The sequence below is a fragment of the Brassica napus genome, chromosome C3, assembly GCF_020379485.1.
Source record: "Brassica napus cultivar Da-Ae chromosome C3, Da-Ae, whole genome shotgun sequence".
NCBI lineage: Eukaryota > Viridiplantae > Streptophyta > Magnoliopsida > Brassicales > Brassicaceae > Brassica > Brassica napus.
Genome location: NC_063446.1, coordinates 33,448,450 through 33,466,924, shown reverse-complemented (window position 1 = coordinate 33,466,924; position 18,475 = coordinate 33,448,450). Strand labels below are relative to the sequence as shown.

Below are 18,475 nucleotides of genomic sequence, written 5' to 3'. Positions count from 1 at the left end.
GGAAAACCTTCCAGACGACTTATTTCTTCCAGACAACTTATATTTTTACAAATCTATACAAAGACAAGTTGAAATACAAATACTTCGCTCGTTAAAAAATCATGTTCAAATACAAAGACAAGTTCAAATACAAACACAAATCTAATCATACATGCCCACGAACTTATCACCATCCACATTTTCTTTCAAATGCTGATCAACAAGCTCCTTCCATATATCCACCGCCATATTATCCCTCATTTTCTTCGCGTTGCACCTAGCAAAGTCTTTAGGGTCAAAGGAGACCCCAAGAGCATGACATTCAATGTACTTTACAGCGTACACGCCACAATCACCATTGTTGGCCGTGGGTACACCTTTCAGCGGTCTGTCATATGTGTATGGCTCCAACCCGTATTTGACCCGTATTTCGTCGGTGGCTGCGCACTCAACAAGCAGATAAGGGACCATCTGGAGAAAAGGCTCCATTATCGCATCCCATGCGTCTGGTACACTAGATGAAGGTATGCTGTCCCAGACGACTATGTGCCTCTTAGGGATCGATATCCAAATAGCAACCCAATGCTTGTCGTTCAAGTTCACTGGCGCATAGATATCATCAATGTCCTCCCCCCACTTCTTGTTTGATTGGCAAAATGAAGGTATTGATCCGTCATAAAAATCCGACGCCCCACCAGGTAGAACTCTTCCTAAACCTTTGTTATCAGGTTCCGATGTTTTGAAGAGCTGATACTGCTCTCTCCAAGACTGGGAAAAGTTATGATCCAGGAAGCACATTCGCTCGCTCCTGAAAGCTTGTGGGTTATCCTGATACCTCTGCCTTAGCACATTAATCCAAGCATCTATATGCTGCATATTAAATATAACAAGTTAGAAGTTACCAGACGACTTAAATATAAGTCGTCTACGTGGTCGTCCAAGTAGACGACTTTCCAGACGATTTATCTTTAAGTCGTCTGGAAAGTAGTCTACTTGGACGACTTTGTAGACGACTTAAATCGTGTGCAGAAGACTTACGCAGTCTTCCAGCCATCCTCTGGCTGTCCGGAGGAAGTGGTACCACCTTGTTGGTGATGTACGTGGTTTGTCCTCGGTCTTAGTTGAATAATGACTGCAAACAAAAAAGCAATCAGTTTTGGACGACTAAATCAAGCTATTATGGGTAAAGCAATCACTTACGGATCAGTTTTCAACCAATCAGCGAGTTCCTTCAACTTATCTTTGTTTACTGGCGGAAATGGATTATAGGCTGCCACTTTATCTTTTTTTTTCTCTGCCGTAAAAGGAGATCTCACAGTGGGAGCAGGTTTCTTCGCTCGTTTACTCTTTGCACGCTTGTCCAATACAACCAGGCTCGGTTCTGAAACTGGATCGCTTGGCTCGGTGGAAGCGAGGCTCGGTTGTTGATCTTTGGAGGTGACACCATCTGCTTTATCCTCCGGCAAGATCTTATATACCGAGTTTGCCTCGGTTGTTGTATCCTCCGGCAACCATCTCTGCAATAAAAGTTACACACAAGTTAACCCTGGACGACTAGTTGACCCTGAACGACTTACGTTTAAGTCGTCCAGGGTCAACTAGTCGTCCAGACAACTTACGTTTAAGTCGTCCAGGGTCAACTAGTCGTCCAGACAACTTTTACAGTCGTCTGGACAACTAGTTAACCCTGGATTTGATACTAACCTCTTTGATTTGAGGAGGCTGTTTCTTTTGAGGAGGAGGCTGTTTCTTTTGAGGAGGAGGAGGATGCTGTTTCTTTTGAGGAGGAGGAGGCTGCTGTTTGGTTTGATGAGGAGGAGGCTGGTTACTAACCACGGTTTCATTGGCATGAGGGGTAGCCTGTTTGTTACTACCCCCGGTTTCTTTGGCAAGAGGGGTAGGCTGTTTATCTTGAGGGGTAGCCTGATTGGTTAGAGGTGGAGGGGTATCCTGATTGGTGACACCAACCTTCTTCTCCACAGCTTCCAATCTATCGGACAACTTCCTAAACTCCCTGATGCACTTCTTAAACCCTTCTTTCATGCAGTCAGCTACGCCCTTGAACATAATTTCCAAATCCTCTCTGGTCACCCCTCTAGCCTCTTCTCTAGCCTCTTCACTAGCCACTTTAGGAGCCTCTTTACGAGCTTTCTTCCGAGGTCTTGGATTGTCTTCCTCCTCCTCCTCCTCCTCCTCCAACACAACCATCTCTTTGGCTTTCTTCGAGGGAGTCACAACCTTAGGTTTTGTATAGACCTTAGTACCAGTGACTTCCCAACAATCCATGGTCCACTTCCACGGTCTCCGCTCATACATGACTTTAATGATGTTCTCCGCGGGCAGGTCCTCAACATCAGAGTCCCATTTTGGCCACATTTCACTAATGTCCTTCTCAACAAAGTTGATCACGCGGGTCTGCAGTAGGGTTTAGAGGAATCGGCGGCGCTAGGGTTTAGAGGAATCGGCGGCGCTAGGGTTAGAAGAAGCTGCGGCGACAACGGTGAGAATGAAGTGAGATAGATAGCCGACGTTGAGAACGATGGTTTGTTCGGAAATCCTGAGAATTCGAAATCGCCTTTGAGAGAGGGAACTGTTAGGGTTTCTGAATTTCGCGAAAAATGAAAAAAAAATAAAAATCACCTTATATATTGGGTAAATAATCCGGTTAGCTTTAAAAGTACATTGGTAAACTTTAAGGTTTGGTCCGGTTTAGACGACTTATTCTGGCTGATAATGTACAACAGACGACTTAATATTTAGTCGTCTGTTTTCAGACGACAAAATATTAAGTCGTCCTAGACCCTAAAATGAACCCCTAAACTAAAATGACTAGATTAACTAACTAACCACGTTATAAAATCAAATTATACTTAAATAGTGTTTACTATACACAGAAATGAACACGCATAAGTAATTTTAAAAATTTTCAAAAACAGTTTTAATGCTTTCCAAAATCTAACCCTAAGAACACATACAATACTACAACATATGTTGATGAAACATAAACTAAAGAATATCATGACTCACTACTTTCACTCATCTATGCTGAAAACAATTGAAATTTGTTATATCTTAATTTATACCTCGTAAGACATATGTTAATTACATAATTCCCATTTTTCACTTATCAAAATATTTTTTACAAAATTTTTAAATTATGTTTAAGACTAACTGTCCAGACGACTTTCAGTTAAGTCGTCTGGACGACTTATTTTCAAGTCGTCTAAACAGACGACTTGCGAGGGGTAGAAACGTAAAAAAAATTCCATTTTTTTGTTTGGTCACAAGGGGATAGTTGTAATTTCAATAGCCTTTTAGGTTACTTTTGCCTTTGACCCAAATTGGGGTATTGTTTTGGGTTTGACTCCAAGTTTTGAGTCACACTTGGCAATTCTCCCAATTTTGTATGGTAAGTAAAAATCAAGTTGGTGTATGACATATGAATGCAAATTTCCATTAATAGATGAATAAACTTTTCAGAAACATTTTAGAGGACTGGATGAGATTAGTTGGTTAACTAACGTAGAAATTTCTTGAGACAAGTGTCACAATTGATTGAGGAAGACGTAGATAAATCAACAAAATCCGACGAGTTGACAAGTCAAAGTCCCACCAGAGTTTCTTTCTTCTTCTTAAAGAGAACCAGTGAAACAAACATAACCCATCTCTCACAACACAAACTAAAAAAAAAAAGAGATATGATGATCCTCCTAAGCCATTGTTATTGCGTTTCTGGTTTTTTCGTTATATACGTATCCCTCTTACTACACCCGCTTGCTTCTCCTACACTCCACTTTTGCCGCCACGACCAGAGGGATGCTCTTTTGGACTTCATAGACGAGTTTCCATTTGATGAGTCTCCAACTAATACATGGGTAACTTCGTGGAATAAGAGCAGTGATTGTTGTCACTGGAAGGGTGTCACCTGTGATGGTAAATATGGTCAAGTGATATCGCTCGAACTTAATGAGTCCTTTCTCAACAGCTCTCTGAAAAGTAGCAGCAGCCTTTTCAGACTTCAATATCTTCGTCACCTAAACCTTAGCAGTTGCAATCTCCAAGGAGAGATTTCTTCTTCATTAGGTAACCTTTCTCGTCTCACTTCTGTTGACCTTTCTTATAATAAATTGGTCGGTGCCATTCCAGTTTCATTAGCCAAGTTAACAAAGCTTTCCTATATTAGCCTCAACTCTAATAACTTCACATCCACGCTTCCATCAGACATGAGTGGATTCCACAACTTAGAGCATTTTGATGTTAGTAAAAACTCGTTTGTCGGGTCTTTCCCTAAATCCTTGTTCTCGATTTCTTCGTTACAATATGTAAGTTTGGGAGATAACCAATTCACAGGAGCTGTAGAGTTTGTGAATACATTTTCATCATCATCCAAGCTTCATTTTCTTGGCCTTTCCCGTAACAGGTTCGATGGCCCAATCCCTGAATCTATATCTAAATTTCTCAACCTCAGACAACTATATATGAGCGGAAACAATGTAACCGGGTCAATTCCTAGATCTATATCAAAGTTGGTCAACCTCACAGATTTACATCTTTCCAACAACAAGTTAATAGGTCAAGTACCAAGTTTCTTATGGAGAATGACAACAATGACTCTTTCTCACAACCTTTTCAGCAGTTTTGAAAACTCTTCGCAAGAAACGCTGATCCAAATATTGGATCTAAGTTATAATTCATTTCAAGGACCATTCCCTCATTGGATCTGCAAGCTTAAAGGGTTGAGATATTTGGATTTGTCTAACAATCTCTTCAACGGCTCGATTCCTCCTTGTTTAAGTAACTCGATTGTTTCTCTTACGGAGATGAATCTACGTAACAATAGTTTCGGTGGAGCTCTTCCAGATATATTTGTCGATGCTACCAAGTTACGATCATTAGACGTTAGTCACAATCAGTTGGAAGGAAAGTTCCCAAACTCCTTAATAAATTGCAAAGCGTTACAACTTTTGAGTGTGGAAAGCAACAGAATCAAAGATGAGTTTCCATATTGGTTAGGATCTCTATCGTCATTAAACGTTCTCATACTCAGATCGAATGAGTTCTACGGGCCGCTGTATCATCGACATGTGTCTAATGGGTTTCAGAGTTTGAGAGTGATGGATGTTTCGCATAATGACTTCACTGGAACTCTCCCGCCTCACTATTTTGCCAGCTGGCATGTGATGACCACATTGACCGAAGGAAACGACTACATGGTAAATTTCGTTAAGTATTATTCTCGCTACCTGCTGATATATCGCTCGATGGAGATGGTGAACAAATGAGTAGAGACGAGGTTTGAACGCATCCAAAAAGACTTCAGAGCCATTGATTTTTCTGGAAACAAAATTTGTGGAAAAATCCCTGAATCTTTGTGCTTTTTGAAAGGATTGCGTCTACTCAACTTGTCAGGTAACGCCTTCACAAGTGACATCCCACGATCGTTGGCAAATTTGACAAATCTCGAGGCGTTAGACCTCTCGAGAAATAAATTGTCAGGTCAAATCCCTCAAGATTTTGGTAAACTCTCCTTTCTGTCCTACATGAACTTCTCTCATAATCTTCTCCACGGTCCAGTGCCACGAGGCACACAGATTCAGAGGCAGGAATGTTCTTCATTCCTGGACAACCCTGGCCTCTACGGACTTGAAGAGATCTGTCAACATACCTATACCCTGAATCCTACAATACAGCAAGTCGAAGAACATTCAGAGACAGAAGAACAAATGTTCAGCTGGTTAGCAGCTGGAATAGCCTATGGACCTGGTGTATTATGTGGCTTGGTGATCGGACATATCTTCCTTTCACACAATCATGCATAGTTCACAAAAATATTTGGTCGTAGAAAACTCAGTTTCTCTACAAGTGCTCGTTGAGTCTTCCTAATAAACATTTCTAATTTTTTTCAGTTATGTTTTCCAAAGTTCTAGTTTGTGGATTTTTTTTTTTGTAATTTTTTATTTACTGTTGTGTAGTAAATTTATCTTGCAGTTTGTTCAATAAAATTTACTTTACTGTATTTGGTTGTATTCAATATATAATATTGGCTTCAAAAATGTAATATGAGAACTTTCTTCTAACTCAAATCTTTAGCCTGCTGTAGCCTAGTGAAAAGTCTTCCTTTCTTTCTACGTACAGAACTTACTATACATTCACTCGTGTTTCTTCTTCTTTTCTCACTTCCCCAACAGCATTGCGTCTCCCACACGTGAAAAGAATTAAATTATCTTTGAAATATTTTTCATACAACACATAATGCAACTGGGGCCAAATCCAATATACATAGTAAATATTTGAACGGGCGAGATCAGATGTGCAAGGAATGAAAACATTTAATTATTATCGAGTATCTTTCATGTTCTCGCCATCTAAGTGTAATGTCTGAATGGATGGAATAGATATATTCGTTTAGATTATGGTCAAAGAAATAGGATATGTCAAATTTTGGTATTACTTCTCTTTTTTCTTTTCATTGATTCATGTCTCCATGTGATTGGAGGATATATATGCGTTGGTGGCGGTAAAGTAAGGCCACTCTGAGAATTGATGGTGGTAAACAACTTTGACTAACATAGATTTAAAAGTTTGTGATGGTTTGAAATTATCGATGTGAGAAGGAAATGCATACAATCTTTTGATCACATCTTAGGGAAGATGAAAGATATAGAACAACAACAGAGACATGACGTTATATATGCCCAAGTCATTGCCAAATTGAGCTCACGCCCAACTCATGTTTTATCTACTAATAATAGCAATCTTAATTAATTCCAAAAGTTATGAATCCTACTTAGGTTGAAAGGTCGTGTATTTTCTAAAAGATGTCAAAAATGTTGTGTCTTTTCAAAAAGTTTTATTTTGGAAGGTTAGCAATCTCAATTAATGTCAAAGGTTGTATTGTTTCATCGTAAAAGTTGCATTTGTTGACAAAAATTGTTAAGTTATATTTGTGTCTTTTTAAAATTATCTCTACAATCTATGTTTTTAAAAGTTGTGTTTTTTTAATTAGTTTAAAAATTAATTACCAAAAGTTGCTTGCATCCTTCTGTATTATAACTGCTTAATTTGTATCTAACTGCTTAATTTTCTTTAATTAGTCTTATATTTGTATCTAACTGCTTAATTTTCTTAAATTGCATGTTTTATTACTCAAACCAATTTGATTGGTTGTAAATCTCCTACAGTTGCAACTTTTTATTACTCCCTCCATTTTTTTATATGTCGTTTTAGATAAACTTTTATGTTCCAAATTATATGCGTTTTCGATTTTCTATGTAAAATTTATTAACACTTAATGTTATATGACCAATGATAATACACCTTCTATTTTATTATTAGTTGGTTTGTGGTTAGGTAAATAATTAATGATGGTTTTGTTTAGAAAATATAAAAAATTAATGATTTTTAATCTATGTGAACAATTCTAAAACGACTTATATTGAAAAATGGAATGAGTAATTGTTTTACTTACCTATTCATTTCTAACCGTTTTTCATGTTGCATTTACCACTCTTACCTTTTCAATTCTATTTAAACAATCTTGGGTCAAATTTTAGACAAAAAAAAAATCAAATGCTCGGTGTATCGTAATGACATGATCAAGGAGTTGTCTCCTCCACTATTATGAATTTCATTGGTCATAAAATTAAAGTTAACGCAAAGAGCCATATATGTCCAAACAGTTCTCGCTTTGCTCTTTACTGTCTCTCCCTCTCCCTTTTTTTCTTTGTCCAAGGTCATTTGATGCTATGAAAAGTGGACGCTGACACGTAGAATAATCTCTCTTTGCATAATATACATGTGAGGAACAAAGTTTTTGTTATAAAGAAGGTACGTAAAAAATCTCTTTGTTCTTTTTGTTCTCTGTTTCATGTCATGTTAAATTAACAAAAAAAACACAGTAACTGTTTCAATACTCATTTATTTTATGAATTTGCGAGAGGATCAGCAAGATAACCGTTTAGTTTACATATTTTCAATTAAATTATAATAATATAAAAATATTTTGAAGGGTTGAAATACTGATTTTTTTTTTTGGCCAACATGCAACTATTAGCAAAGGTTGTGTAAAATGTTTACATGTATCTTTTCATTATAAAATTATATTTTTACATCTAAAGAATGTATGTTTTTATTGTCTAAAATATATTAGTTTTAAGAATTGTGTATTTACTCTATAAAATTTTATATATAATAGCAAATCAGATTTTGGTGATTGATGATGTCATCATTTTATAGGAAAATTAAATTTAAATCCAATAGTCAGGTTTGTTTGACTTTTATGATCTAACAGATACAAATTTCTTTCCCTCTAAGTGAATTATGTCATAAAATAACTATCATGTTTGGCTTTTTTTCCCAAATCGTCTCCCTCTCAAACATCACAACCCTAAAGCATCTCTTGGGCATCCACAATGGGAGTTCTTAAAGGAGTCCTTAAGGAGTGCGGAGCCCATTTTCTTAGAGTTTGTGCAAAAAAAAGTGATTAACATCCTTTGATAAGGATTGATCGTTACACTGTTCACGGGTCTCATTGACTACGTGGCGGTCCGTGAATGGTCATTTTTTTTTTTTTTTTAATCCAAAATATCCAGGATTAATCTGAAATGCCTTTATCGCTAAGAACTCCAATGAGTCCAACCGTTGCGCATGGTTATCAATGCATATCTATGTTTTTAAAAAAAATCTCATTCTTCCATTCTCACGTTATTTTTCACCCAAAATTACAGAATCAATTTATTTGTTTCGCAATAATTCTAATTGCGACTGAAATTGAGTTGATGATTGTCACTTACTATCTCTAATTTCAAGAGGCACTTTCTCGTATTGGATTTGAAACGTGTTTACAATAACTTCACTGTTATTGTTCATCACAGCCCCCTATTTCTTTCAAAAACTACTATGAACGTCCTTTCCTGTGGACACGTTTGGTGTTTCCATCATTCAGTTTTTTTTTTAATATTTACAGCACATCTAATTATATGTTTTGTTGTTCTTTTGTTTTCTCCATTCGAGTCTAGATTGAGGCTTCCCAAATTACGATGTATAGAAAAGGGGGTTGTCTGTCATTCAGTAAATCTGTTGGAGTAAAACGCATCAGTGATGAGATTTATTTAAGTTTGTCTTATGACAGTCTTTGGTTAATCAAACGTTGTATCTCTCTTTGGTAATTATCACCGGTTTCTTTTCAGTACCGATGTTACTTATTTGTTATCTCACGGAATTATAGACAAATAAAAATGACGTAGAAACCTAGAGTTTTATATATGTTCAATTCTCAAAGAAATATCTATGAAACAAAAGTCAAAAACACGTCTTACAATTTCATTTCTTTATTATAAGTTATTTTCATCTATATTTTCGTTAAGAACCAGTTTTATTTATCAAAATAGCACCTTTTAAGACTTGTGTATTTTCATATATTATATAATGATAACGATTTCTTTAACTTTGTTTTCATCTATTATTGGTTTCATTTCTATAGTATTTTAAATTAAGTGCAGTCAAATCATCATCGTTCTATGTAGGCCTGAGACTTATTATCCGAGATCCGGATTCGATCTGAGATCCGCTCCGGATCCGCTCCGAAAATAGGATATTCGGAGTGCCCGGATCCGAATCTGGATAGTAAAATCTTGGATCCGTGCAAACCGAATCCGGATATCTTAATTTTTAGGTACAGATATCCGGATCCGGATCCGTATTTTTAAAATACATTAAATTTTTAAATTTTATTAATATTTATATTTGATAGATTAATATTTATACATAAATTAATCTTATAATATTATATTTTAGTTTTTACAATATTATAAACATATATAAATATATTTATAAATATTAAATTTATGTATTATATTAAAAAAATAGTATTTTTTGTTAAAAAAATTATTTTTAATTATTTTGACGGATCCGGATCCGGATATCCGCGGATAATAGAATATCGAGGCAGATATCCGAACCGGATATCCGGAAACGACGAATCCGGATCCGGATATTAAATCCACGGATCCGACGGATCCGGATCCGGATACCTTAAATTTTCCGGATATTCGGATCCGTCCCAGGGCTAGTTCTATGTATATTACTTTTCTTTAACTATAGATACGCTATGTTCGGAATTTCAATTAATAAAAAGTAAATTAATAATATTAACCTCAATTAATATTAAAAATTGTGTGTTTTCATTAAAAACTATGATTAGTTTATTTTTCCAATATGCAACTATTGGAAAATGTGTAAAAAGTTAAGATATGTTTTTATCATAATAATATATTTTTACATCTAAGAATGTGTGTTTTCATTCTCTAAAATGTATTAGTTTTAAGATTTGTATCTTTTCATTATAAAAATTAAATAAATCTGATATGAATCTCAATTAATGTTAAAAGTTGTGTTTTTCACAAAAATACTTAGATTAGTTTTGTTCCATGTTCTAAAACGCGGGCTGGCAGACGATTAATCACCGGATACACGTGAAGCGGAGTAGAGCCATGGCGAATTGGTGTTACTCAGGCCAAAATATTGGAATAATAAAAAAACTGATTTATTTTGTAGATTTGAGGTTTAGAATCATATATGTGTCTTAGATTTGATGTATTTTGATTATAACAAAACAAATCACTGAAATCGCCAAAAAAAAAATGAAAAGCAGCGGAAGTTGCAGAGAACGTAATGAGGAAGGTTGAAGAAAAAGTCAATTTGGCCATTTGATAATTTATTTAACCTAAAAACTAAAAAATTGACAATATGAGTCCAAGCTACGTCGAACCCGGGTTGAGTATTATTAAACACAAGCTACTTAACCACTAGACTAAGAGACAACGACATTTTATGTATACATTGTTAATATATATACCCAAAATGAACATAAAAACTGTAAAATTACTCTCCGATTAATCCCCGTACAGTCTCCGATTAATAGATTCGGCGCTAGGCTCTACTCGACCGCACGCTTTACGCCTAGCGAGTTTTTAAACATGGGTTTTGTTTTTCCAACATGCAACTACTGGAAAAAGTTTTATAAAAATATATAGAAGTGTTTTTTTTTCATCATAAGAAAGTGTTTTTACATCTAAAGAATGTGTGTTTTCATTCTCCAAAAATATATTAGTTTAAGAGTTATTTTTTATTATAAAAATAAATTATTTAAAAATTATAATAATATATATTTTAAATTGTCTTAGAAAATCACTTTTCATAATGTGTTTTTCATAATTAAAAATTAATAGGGTTTTTAGAGTTTTTCAAATGTCTAAAGATATGTCTTATCATCCTATAAATTGTGTAAGTTTGTAGGAGTTATTTCTCGTCATGTATGTGTCTGTTCATTATAAAACATTTTGGTATTCAAGCGGTAGGCATGCGATGAATCATTGCAATTGTTGGTGATTATAATCTTTGGTGATAAATCATTTTGCTTTTGGTGTTAACCAACCATTAGTCCTCTGTTTAATGAGTTGTATGTAGTAACAAATCACATCGAAAAGTCACAATAATCACAAATAAACTAAAAAAGGAAAAAACACATATAAACATAAATTTTGTTTTGTTTTTCTTGTATTTTAGACTAAGCTTGAATCTTTTTTTGAGACGCCCATAATATTCCAGATACTAAATAATATTCCAGAATACCAAAACACGTTGAGAGTACAAAATCAGCCAAAAGGCACCAAAACATGTTTAAAACCATATATTAAATTTTGTAAATATATAATATCATAAAATAATTAAATTACCCAACAAATCAAATTATCCAATTATTTAAAGACATTTTAAATTTTTTTAAATGTATATAAAAAGATATGAAAATAGAATTAAAAATCATTAAAACTTATGGGGTTTTTGAATGAATATCAACATTTTAGACATTTTTTTAACCTCTTAAATATATGTGTAATTTTTCGAATAAAAAACACATCTTAAGATGAAAGATAACTATTTAAAAATCTCTGCAATTTGTATGATGAAAAAATACATCGTTATGAAAAGATGCATCTATAGATATTTTTCTTTCAAAACTAATAAATTTTTAAGATGAAAAATACATCATTTAATATTTGTTTGAAAAGACACATCAATTAATGTGATAATGAAAAGCCACATCATTTTTAAGACACATCATTTAATATAAAAATTTGTGTCTTTTCAGTTTTATTAATCCAAATCAATAAATCATTACTCCCTCTGTTTCAAAATAAGATTCATTCTAGAGTTTTTACACTAATTAAGAAATACGTAAAATTTTGACAATAAATGCATTATTTTTCGTGTTTAGCTATTTACTATGATTTTAAACCAATCAAAGTTCAGTAAATACAATTAATGTTTTTGAAATTTACAATTTGCCATTATTACATGCATTGAAAAGATAGAATATGGATTTTTTAGAAAATTTTTTTCTAAAATATGAATCATTCTGAAACGGATGAAATATTATTTAGTGATAAATCATTGCAACTATTTGTAATAGTAGACTTTAGTGATGAACCACCACAACTTTGATGTTAATTTTTATAAATCTATATAAAAAGATATGAAAATAGAATTAAAAATCATTAAAACTTATGTGGTTTTTGAATGAATATCAACATTTTAGACATTTTTTTAACCTTTTAAATATATGTGTAATTTTTCGAATAAAAAACACATCTTAAGATGAAAGATAATTCTTTAAAAATCTCTTTCAAAACTAATAAATTTTTAAGATGAAAAATACGTCATTAAATATTTGTTTGAAAAGACACATCAATTAATGTGATAATGAAAAGCCACATCATTTTTAAGACACATCATTTAACATAAAAATTTGTATCTTTTCAGTTTTACTAATCCCAATCAATAAATCATTGCTCCCTCTGTTTCAAAATAAGATTCATTCTAGAGTTTTCACACTTATTAAGAAATACGTAAAATTTTGATAATAAATGCATTGTTTTTCGTGTTTAGCTATTTACTATGATTTTAAACCAATCAAAGTTCAGTAAATACAATTAATGTTTTTGAAATTTACAATTTGTCATTATTACGTGCATTGAAAAGGTAGAATATGGATTTTTTAGAAATTTTTTTTCTAAAATATGAATCATTCTCAAAACGGATGAAATATTATTTAGTGATAACCATTGCAACTATTTGTAATAGTAGACTTTAGTGATGAACCACCGCAACTTTAGTGATGGAATATGACTTATCCTTTTTCATTTACAACATTTCTAACTATAACTATGTTTTTTCCTAAATCTAAGCATTCTAATTATACTGTGTAATCATATTTTGACTGTACATACATTTTTATAAAGTTTCAAGCAAATCATTACCAAAGAAGATCTCTTAACTTTATAAATTACAATATAAATTGAATAAATGATTAAATGTATAATATAAAATATATTATACATTTATAGTTTTATTACAACTAATTTATAAATAATATATAGATTTTTAATATTATCAATAAAGAATATAGTTGTATGTAAGATAGTTTTGCAACATATGTATTTTCCCAAACGCAGTTATATAAAATGTGGCATTTTTTTTGTTACAAAATGAGTTCCCGTGCAATATCACACGGGTTCTTTACCTAGTAGATACAAGATGAAAGATCAACAAACAATTAATGAAACACAGAGACGACTTCTTGAAGATCATAGTAGAGCTAAGTCATCTTAGTATTAAAGTGCCATAGGAAGTACGAGTAGTCTTACTTGTTGATGCTTTACCGGCGGTGAGGTATGATCAGTTGAAAGAAACCTTCAGGTACATTAGGTACCTCATTAAGGTGGAAGACGTTCCAAGTTTTAAGGAAAAGGAAACAAAAAAAAACAGCTTAGGATCAAGATTTTCCAAGTTCTGCCTCCCCAAAAAGTTTATAAACAAACACATTTGATAAAGCTCAAAAGCTACAGAGCGTTATGGAAATACTCCAGCGGCCAATCATGATTGCAATCAGAATGAGAATACTCTTAGTCTACAAGACTCCAAATATACATATACTCCCTCCGTTTCTAAATGTAAGTAGATTTAGCAAAAAGAGTTTGTTTCACAATATAAGTATTTTACATATTTCAATGCATTTTTTTCATTTATTGGATATTGTGTGACCAATGAAATAATGTTAGTTTTTTAATAATTGGTTGAATTAATTGGTTAAATGATATATTCTTTTAAATAACAATTTTCTAAATATTCGTGTTTTTAAGCAAAACTAATTACAATTAGAAACGGAGGGAGTATTAATTAGTTTACTCGGTTCATGAACACAAATATATGAATTGCTTTTTTCTTAACCAAATTGGTGAGCCCGTACCAAGATATAATGAATCTGCAAGCAGGAATATTTAAAACGAAAACACCAAAAGTAAAATGAAAAATCACAAAACATAGATACAAAAGCTATAGTATAAGTTTTATGTAAGTGTGACTGATATGCCTTATTCCATCTAAACTTACTCAACCGTCTGATCATTAAGATTACAGCACACACAGATTTCTCGATAACTATACACACCTTGTTCCGAAACAAACGTTTTCCCATTCATTTTCCTCCAAAGCCAAAGCAGCAACACTGCCAATTACAGAAACAAAAACAAATTTACAAAAAAAGATGTTTTCAGTGAGGAGCAACGAGCTTGAAGGGAGGAATGTCTTACTTTGGAACTGCTAGAAGGGCTATTACGCGAGTTCGGGTGAGTTGGCGTTCTTGAAGATCCACTCACATTAGCAGCTCCAGTGCTTCTCTCTTCGCGGACTTTGTTGAAAATGTGTGTGTATCCATCCGCTGACGCCGGATTATTCTCATCCCAATCACCGAATTTCGGCACCACCGTCACTTTTTCAGGCTGTAAAAACATTTTGAAACTGTTAAATTCGGGTTTCTAATCCTTAAATTACTGATATAGATATTTTATCTTTAATATATTTTTTCGAGATGATAGTTTTTATCTGCCAAAAATCTCTAAACTTAGAATATTTATACCCGGTCATGATATTTATACCTGGTCGAAAAGATTAAGAACGAAAACTACACTCGGTCGGGAGGATTATATTAATTAATTAATTAGAGGTTAAGGGTGCTATGATATGTGCTCTAATACAATGTTAAATTCAGATTTATTATTAACTTTCAACTTAAAACCCATTAGTTATAAGCTGATTGGTCCTTTGAGATATGTGATGCTTTAATAGTTTAATCCTAATAGAAACCTTAGATAATTAGACAAATAATTATGGAACACAAAAGCAGCAAACAGAAGTGAGATCTTACGCTTTCGTCAGCTCTAAGGTTTGGTTTGGGCTTTGTTCTTCCAGTGCCATCATATGAATTCTTATGCAACGGAGACTTATCGTAGCTATTGTTCTGAGAAGTCCTTCCTTGTCTTTTCTCGTTTGATGAACCACTACCATCACCACCACCACCACCACCAAACTGCTTCAGCTCGCTCTCTTCTCGGCTTCTCGTCACTTCACGCGACTTTCTAACCGGGTCAACAACTTCCTCGGGTTTGGTTCTCGAAGGAGCTTGAGACTGCGAATCCGAGTTATATTCCGGGTCGTTCGGGTTCGTTACTCTACCGCCTGGAGCGCGTCCTTTACGCGCTTTCTCAAAGTAAGCTGTGTAAGGAACATTCTCCTCACCTTCCCAGTTTCCAAACTTGGGAACATTCGAACGCTCCTTTGCAGCAATAATAATGAAAATAAAACAATTCAAATCAGCTAGACAAACAACGGGGTATAATCGGAATAACGACCATTACAGAACAAGATAGCAACAAGACAAGATCTCTTTGCAGTTTCCTTGTCAGTACAGATATGGAAACTCATATTTTCTTATCCAGCAAATCAGAATTGAATAAATAATTAAAATAGATCGTAGTTTCAAGAAACTTACTGCCATGAGAGATGATTAGTCCAGAGAGATTGCCAAGAGAGGTACCTTTACGAAGAAAGAGAGATATGTGATAAAGAGAAGAAATGAAGAAGGAGAAAGAGAGAGGAGAGAAGAGGTTTATCAAACGTTGACTAGTGATGCTTGACTTTTCACTTCTCTGTCTTGGCCTCTGTTTCTAATTATTTTAGATGAGAAAAATATATTTTTCCTGTAAAATAGTTTTTGTGTGAAAAACACTCAACGCCGTTACCGTTAGTGGCGGCTAGATTTGATGGCCATGTGATAATGTTTCCTCTTAACGATTTAGATCGTCTGTGGGTCTAAAATTTGATGATAATAGCAGTCCCAGAAATAGGTAGATTTTTATTTTTTTTGAAACACTGGTAGATTTCTTTTTATTCTGTGTAAATAGAGATAAATTGTTGGAGATAAACTTGAGAATAACTTGATTGATAAGTTACTTAATTCTAGTTAGATTTGGAGTTATCTAATATTGTGTAAATCCTAATGTGATTAGGATAAGTGTGAGACTATATAAACATATGCAAGAGTTTGCATATCGAGTGTGAGTTTATGAGTCGTGAGTTGTGAGGTTTTGAGTGATTTTCCTCAAAGAGTTTAATAAGAAGAGTTTCTTATTGAGAATTATAATTTGTGTTCATAAGTTTACGATAACAATATTTGGTATCAGAGCTTGTGAACACGATCTAAACGGAAGCAATGGGAGATCTTATACCATACGCAAAACCAAAGGAGGGATCCTCCACTATACACGCAACAAATTATACAGTTTGGGCAATAAGGATCAAGATTTTGCTAAAGGTACATGAGGTCTGGGAGGAGGTTGAAACAGAAACTAAAGATGTCAAGAAGAACAATATGGCAATGGCGCTACTTTTTCAGTCTATACCGGAGACCTTGATATTACAGGTTGGTGAACTAGAGACAGCGAAGAAGGTCTGGGAGGCTATTAAAGTGCGACATATGGGAGCAGACAGGGTTAGAGAAGCACGGTTACAAACTCTAAGCTCAGAGTTTGAGCGGCTAAGGATGAAGGAAACAGATACGATCGATGAGTTTGTTGGAAAATTGGCTGAACTCTCTTCCAAATCAGCGGCGTTGGGGGAGATTATTGAAGAGAACAAACTTGTCAAAAAGTTCCTCAAGAGTCTTCCTAGGAAGAAATACATACACATTGTGGCATCCTTGGAACAAGTCCTTGATCTGAAGATTACTACGTTTGAGGATATAGTGGGTCGTATGAAAGCTTTTGAAGAACGTGTAGCTGAGGAGGAAGAAGATACGCAAGACAATCAGACAAAGTTGATGTTTGCAAATAACGAATCTCAAGGAAACCGTGAAAGCAATAACAACAGAGGCCGAGGCAGAGGGGGACGTTTTAATAACAGAGGAAGAGGTCGTGGGCGTTACAACTACAATTATGATCGAGACCTCTCCAAAATCACATGTTTCAGATGTGATAAAACTGGTCACTTTGCCATGGATTGTCCTGATCGACTTTTGAAGCTGCAAGAGGCACAGGAGACTAAGGACACCGATACACAAGAAGCTGAAGATCTGATGATGCATGAAGTAATACTTCTCAATGAAAGAAACATGAACCTTAAAGACTTTGAGACAAACCAGGGAGGAGAGAATACTTGGTACTTAGATAATGGCGCGAGTAATCATATGACTGGGAACCAGAGCTATTTTCGTGACTTTGATGAGACGATCACAGGGAAGGTGTGTTTTGGTGACGATTCGCGCATCGATATCAAAGGGAAAGGTTTAGTTCTGTTCGTTAGTGGAGATGGAGAAATAAGAATCCTAGCTGATGTATACTATATACCTGGCTTGAAAAGCAATATTATTAGCCTTGGTCAAGCCACAGAGTCAGGTTGTGATGTGAGGATGCAAGGTGACTATCTTACGCTGAATGATAAAGATGGCAAACTAATCACTAAAGCTAAAAGGTCGATGAATAGACTGTATAAAGTCCTTATGGATGGTTCAAAATCAAAGTGCTTGCAAACTGAGATTCTAAGCGAAAGTGATAGATGGCACGCTAGATTGGGTCATATTGGAAGGAACTCAATGAAGTCTATGATAAAGAAGGAGCTGATTGCTGGAATTCCTAGCGTGTACTTAGGACAAGAAACATGTTCTTCATGTTTACTTGGAAATCAAGCAAGAAACGCATTTCCAAAGGCAACCTCATATCGTGCAAGTCGAGTACTAGAGCTCATACATGGGGACCTCTGCGGACCTATTACTCCCTCCACGCCTGCACGTAATAGATACATTTTTGTTCTAGTGGACGATCATTGTGGATACATGTGGTCGATTCTTCTCAAAGAAAAGGGAGAGGCCTTCAACAAATTTAAAAAATTCAAGGAGATCGTTGAGAAAGAAACAGGGGCAACTATCAAAACTTTTAGAATAGACCGTGGTGGTGAGTTCTGTTCAGCTGAGTTTCAAGAATTTTGTGAGACATACGGTATAGCTAGACACTTAACTGCTCCTTATTCACCTCAACAAAATGGAGTTGTTGAAAGAAGGAACAGAACTCTACTAGAAATGACACGAAGCATCTTCAAACACATGAGC

General features: G+C 34.6%; 1 protein-coding gene and 1 pseudogene across 1 annotated transcript; one reads left to right on the top strand and one right to left on the bottom strand.

Annotated features, from left to right (window-relative positions):
- Positions 1–3,308: 3,308 nt before the first annotated feature.
- LOC106450242 lies at positions 3,309–5,995 on the top strand (annotated as a pseudogene).
- Positions 5,996–14,233: 8,238 nt separating this feature from the next.
- LOC106447405 (RPM1-interacting protein 4-like) lies at positions 14,234–16,080 on the bottom strand. Its single transcript, XM_013889321.3, has 4 exons — positions 15,866–16,080; positions 15,242–15,649; positions 14,628–14,816; positions 14,234–14,542 (listed from the first exon to the last, which is right to left on the bottom strand). The coding sequence occupies exons 1-4, from the start codon at positions 15,869–15,871 to the stop codon at positions 14,513–14,515; spliced, it is 633 nt and encodes a 210-aa protein (XP_013744775.3). The 5' UTR covers positions 15,872–16,080; the 3' UTR covers positions 14,234–14,512.
- Between the last annotated feature and the right edge of the window lie 2,395 nt (positions 16,081–18,475).

Bases quoted from the DNA above. Each gene is read 5' to 3' on its own strand.
- LOC106447405 (XM_013889321.3), bottom strand. The intron at 14,817-15,241 runs GTAAGATCTCAC...ATGTTTTTACAG, and splicing joins ACCTTAGAGCTGACGAAAGC to CCTGAAAAAGTGACGGTGGT. The intron at 14,543-14,627 runs GTAAGACATTCC...TGTAATTGGCAG, and splicing joins GCCCTTCTAGCAGTTCCAAA to TGTTGCTGCTTTGGCTTTGG.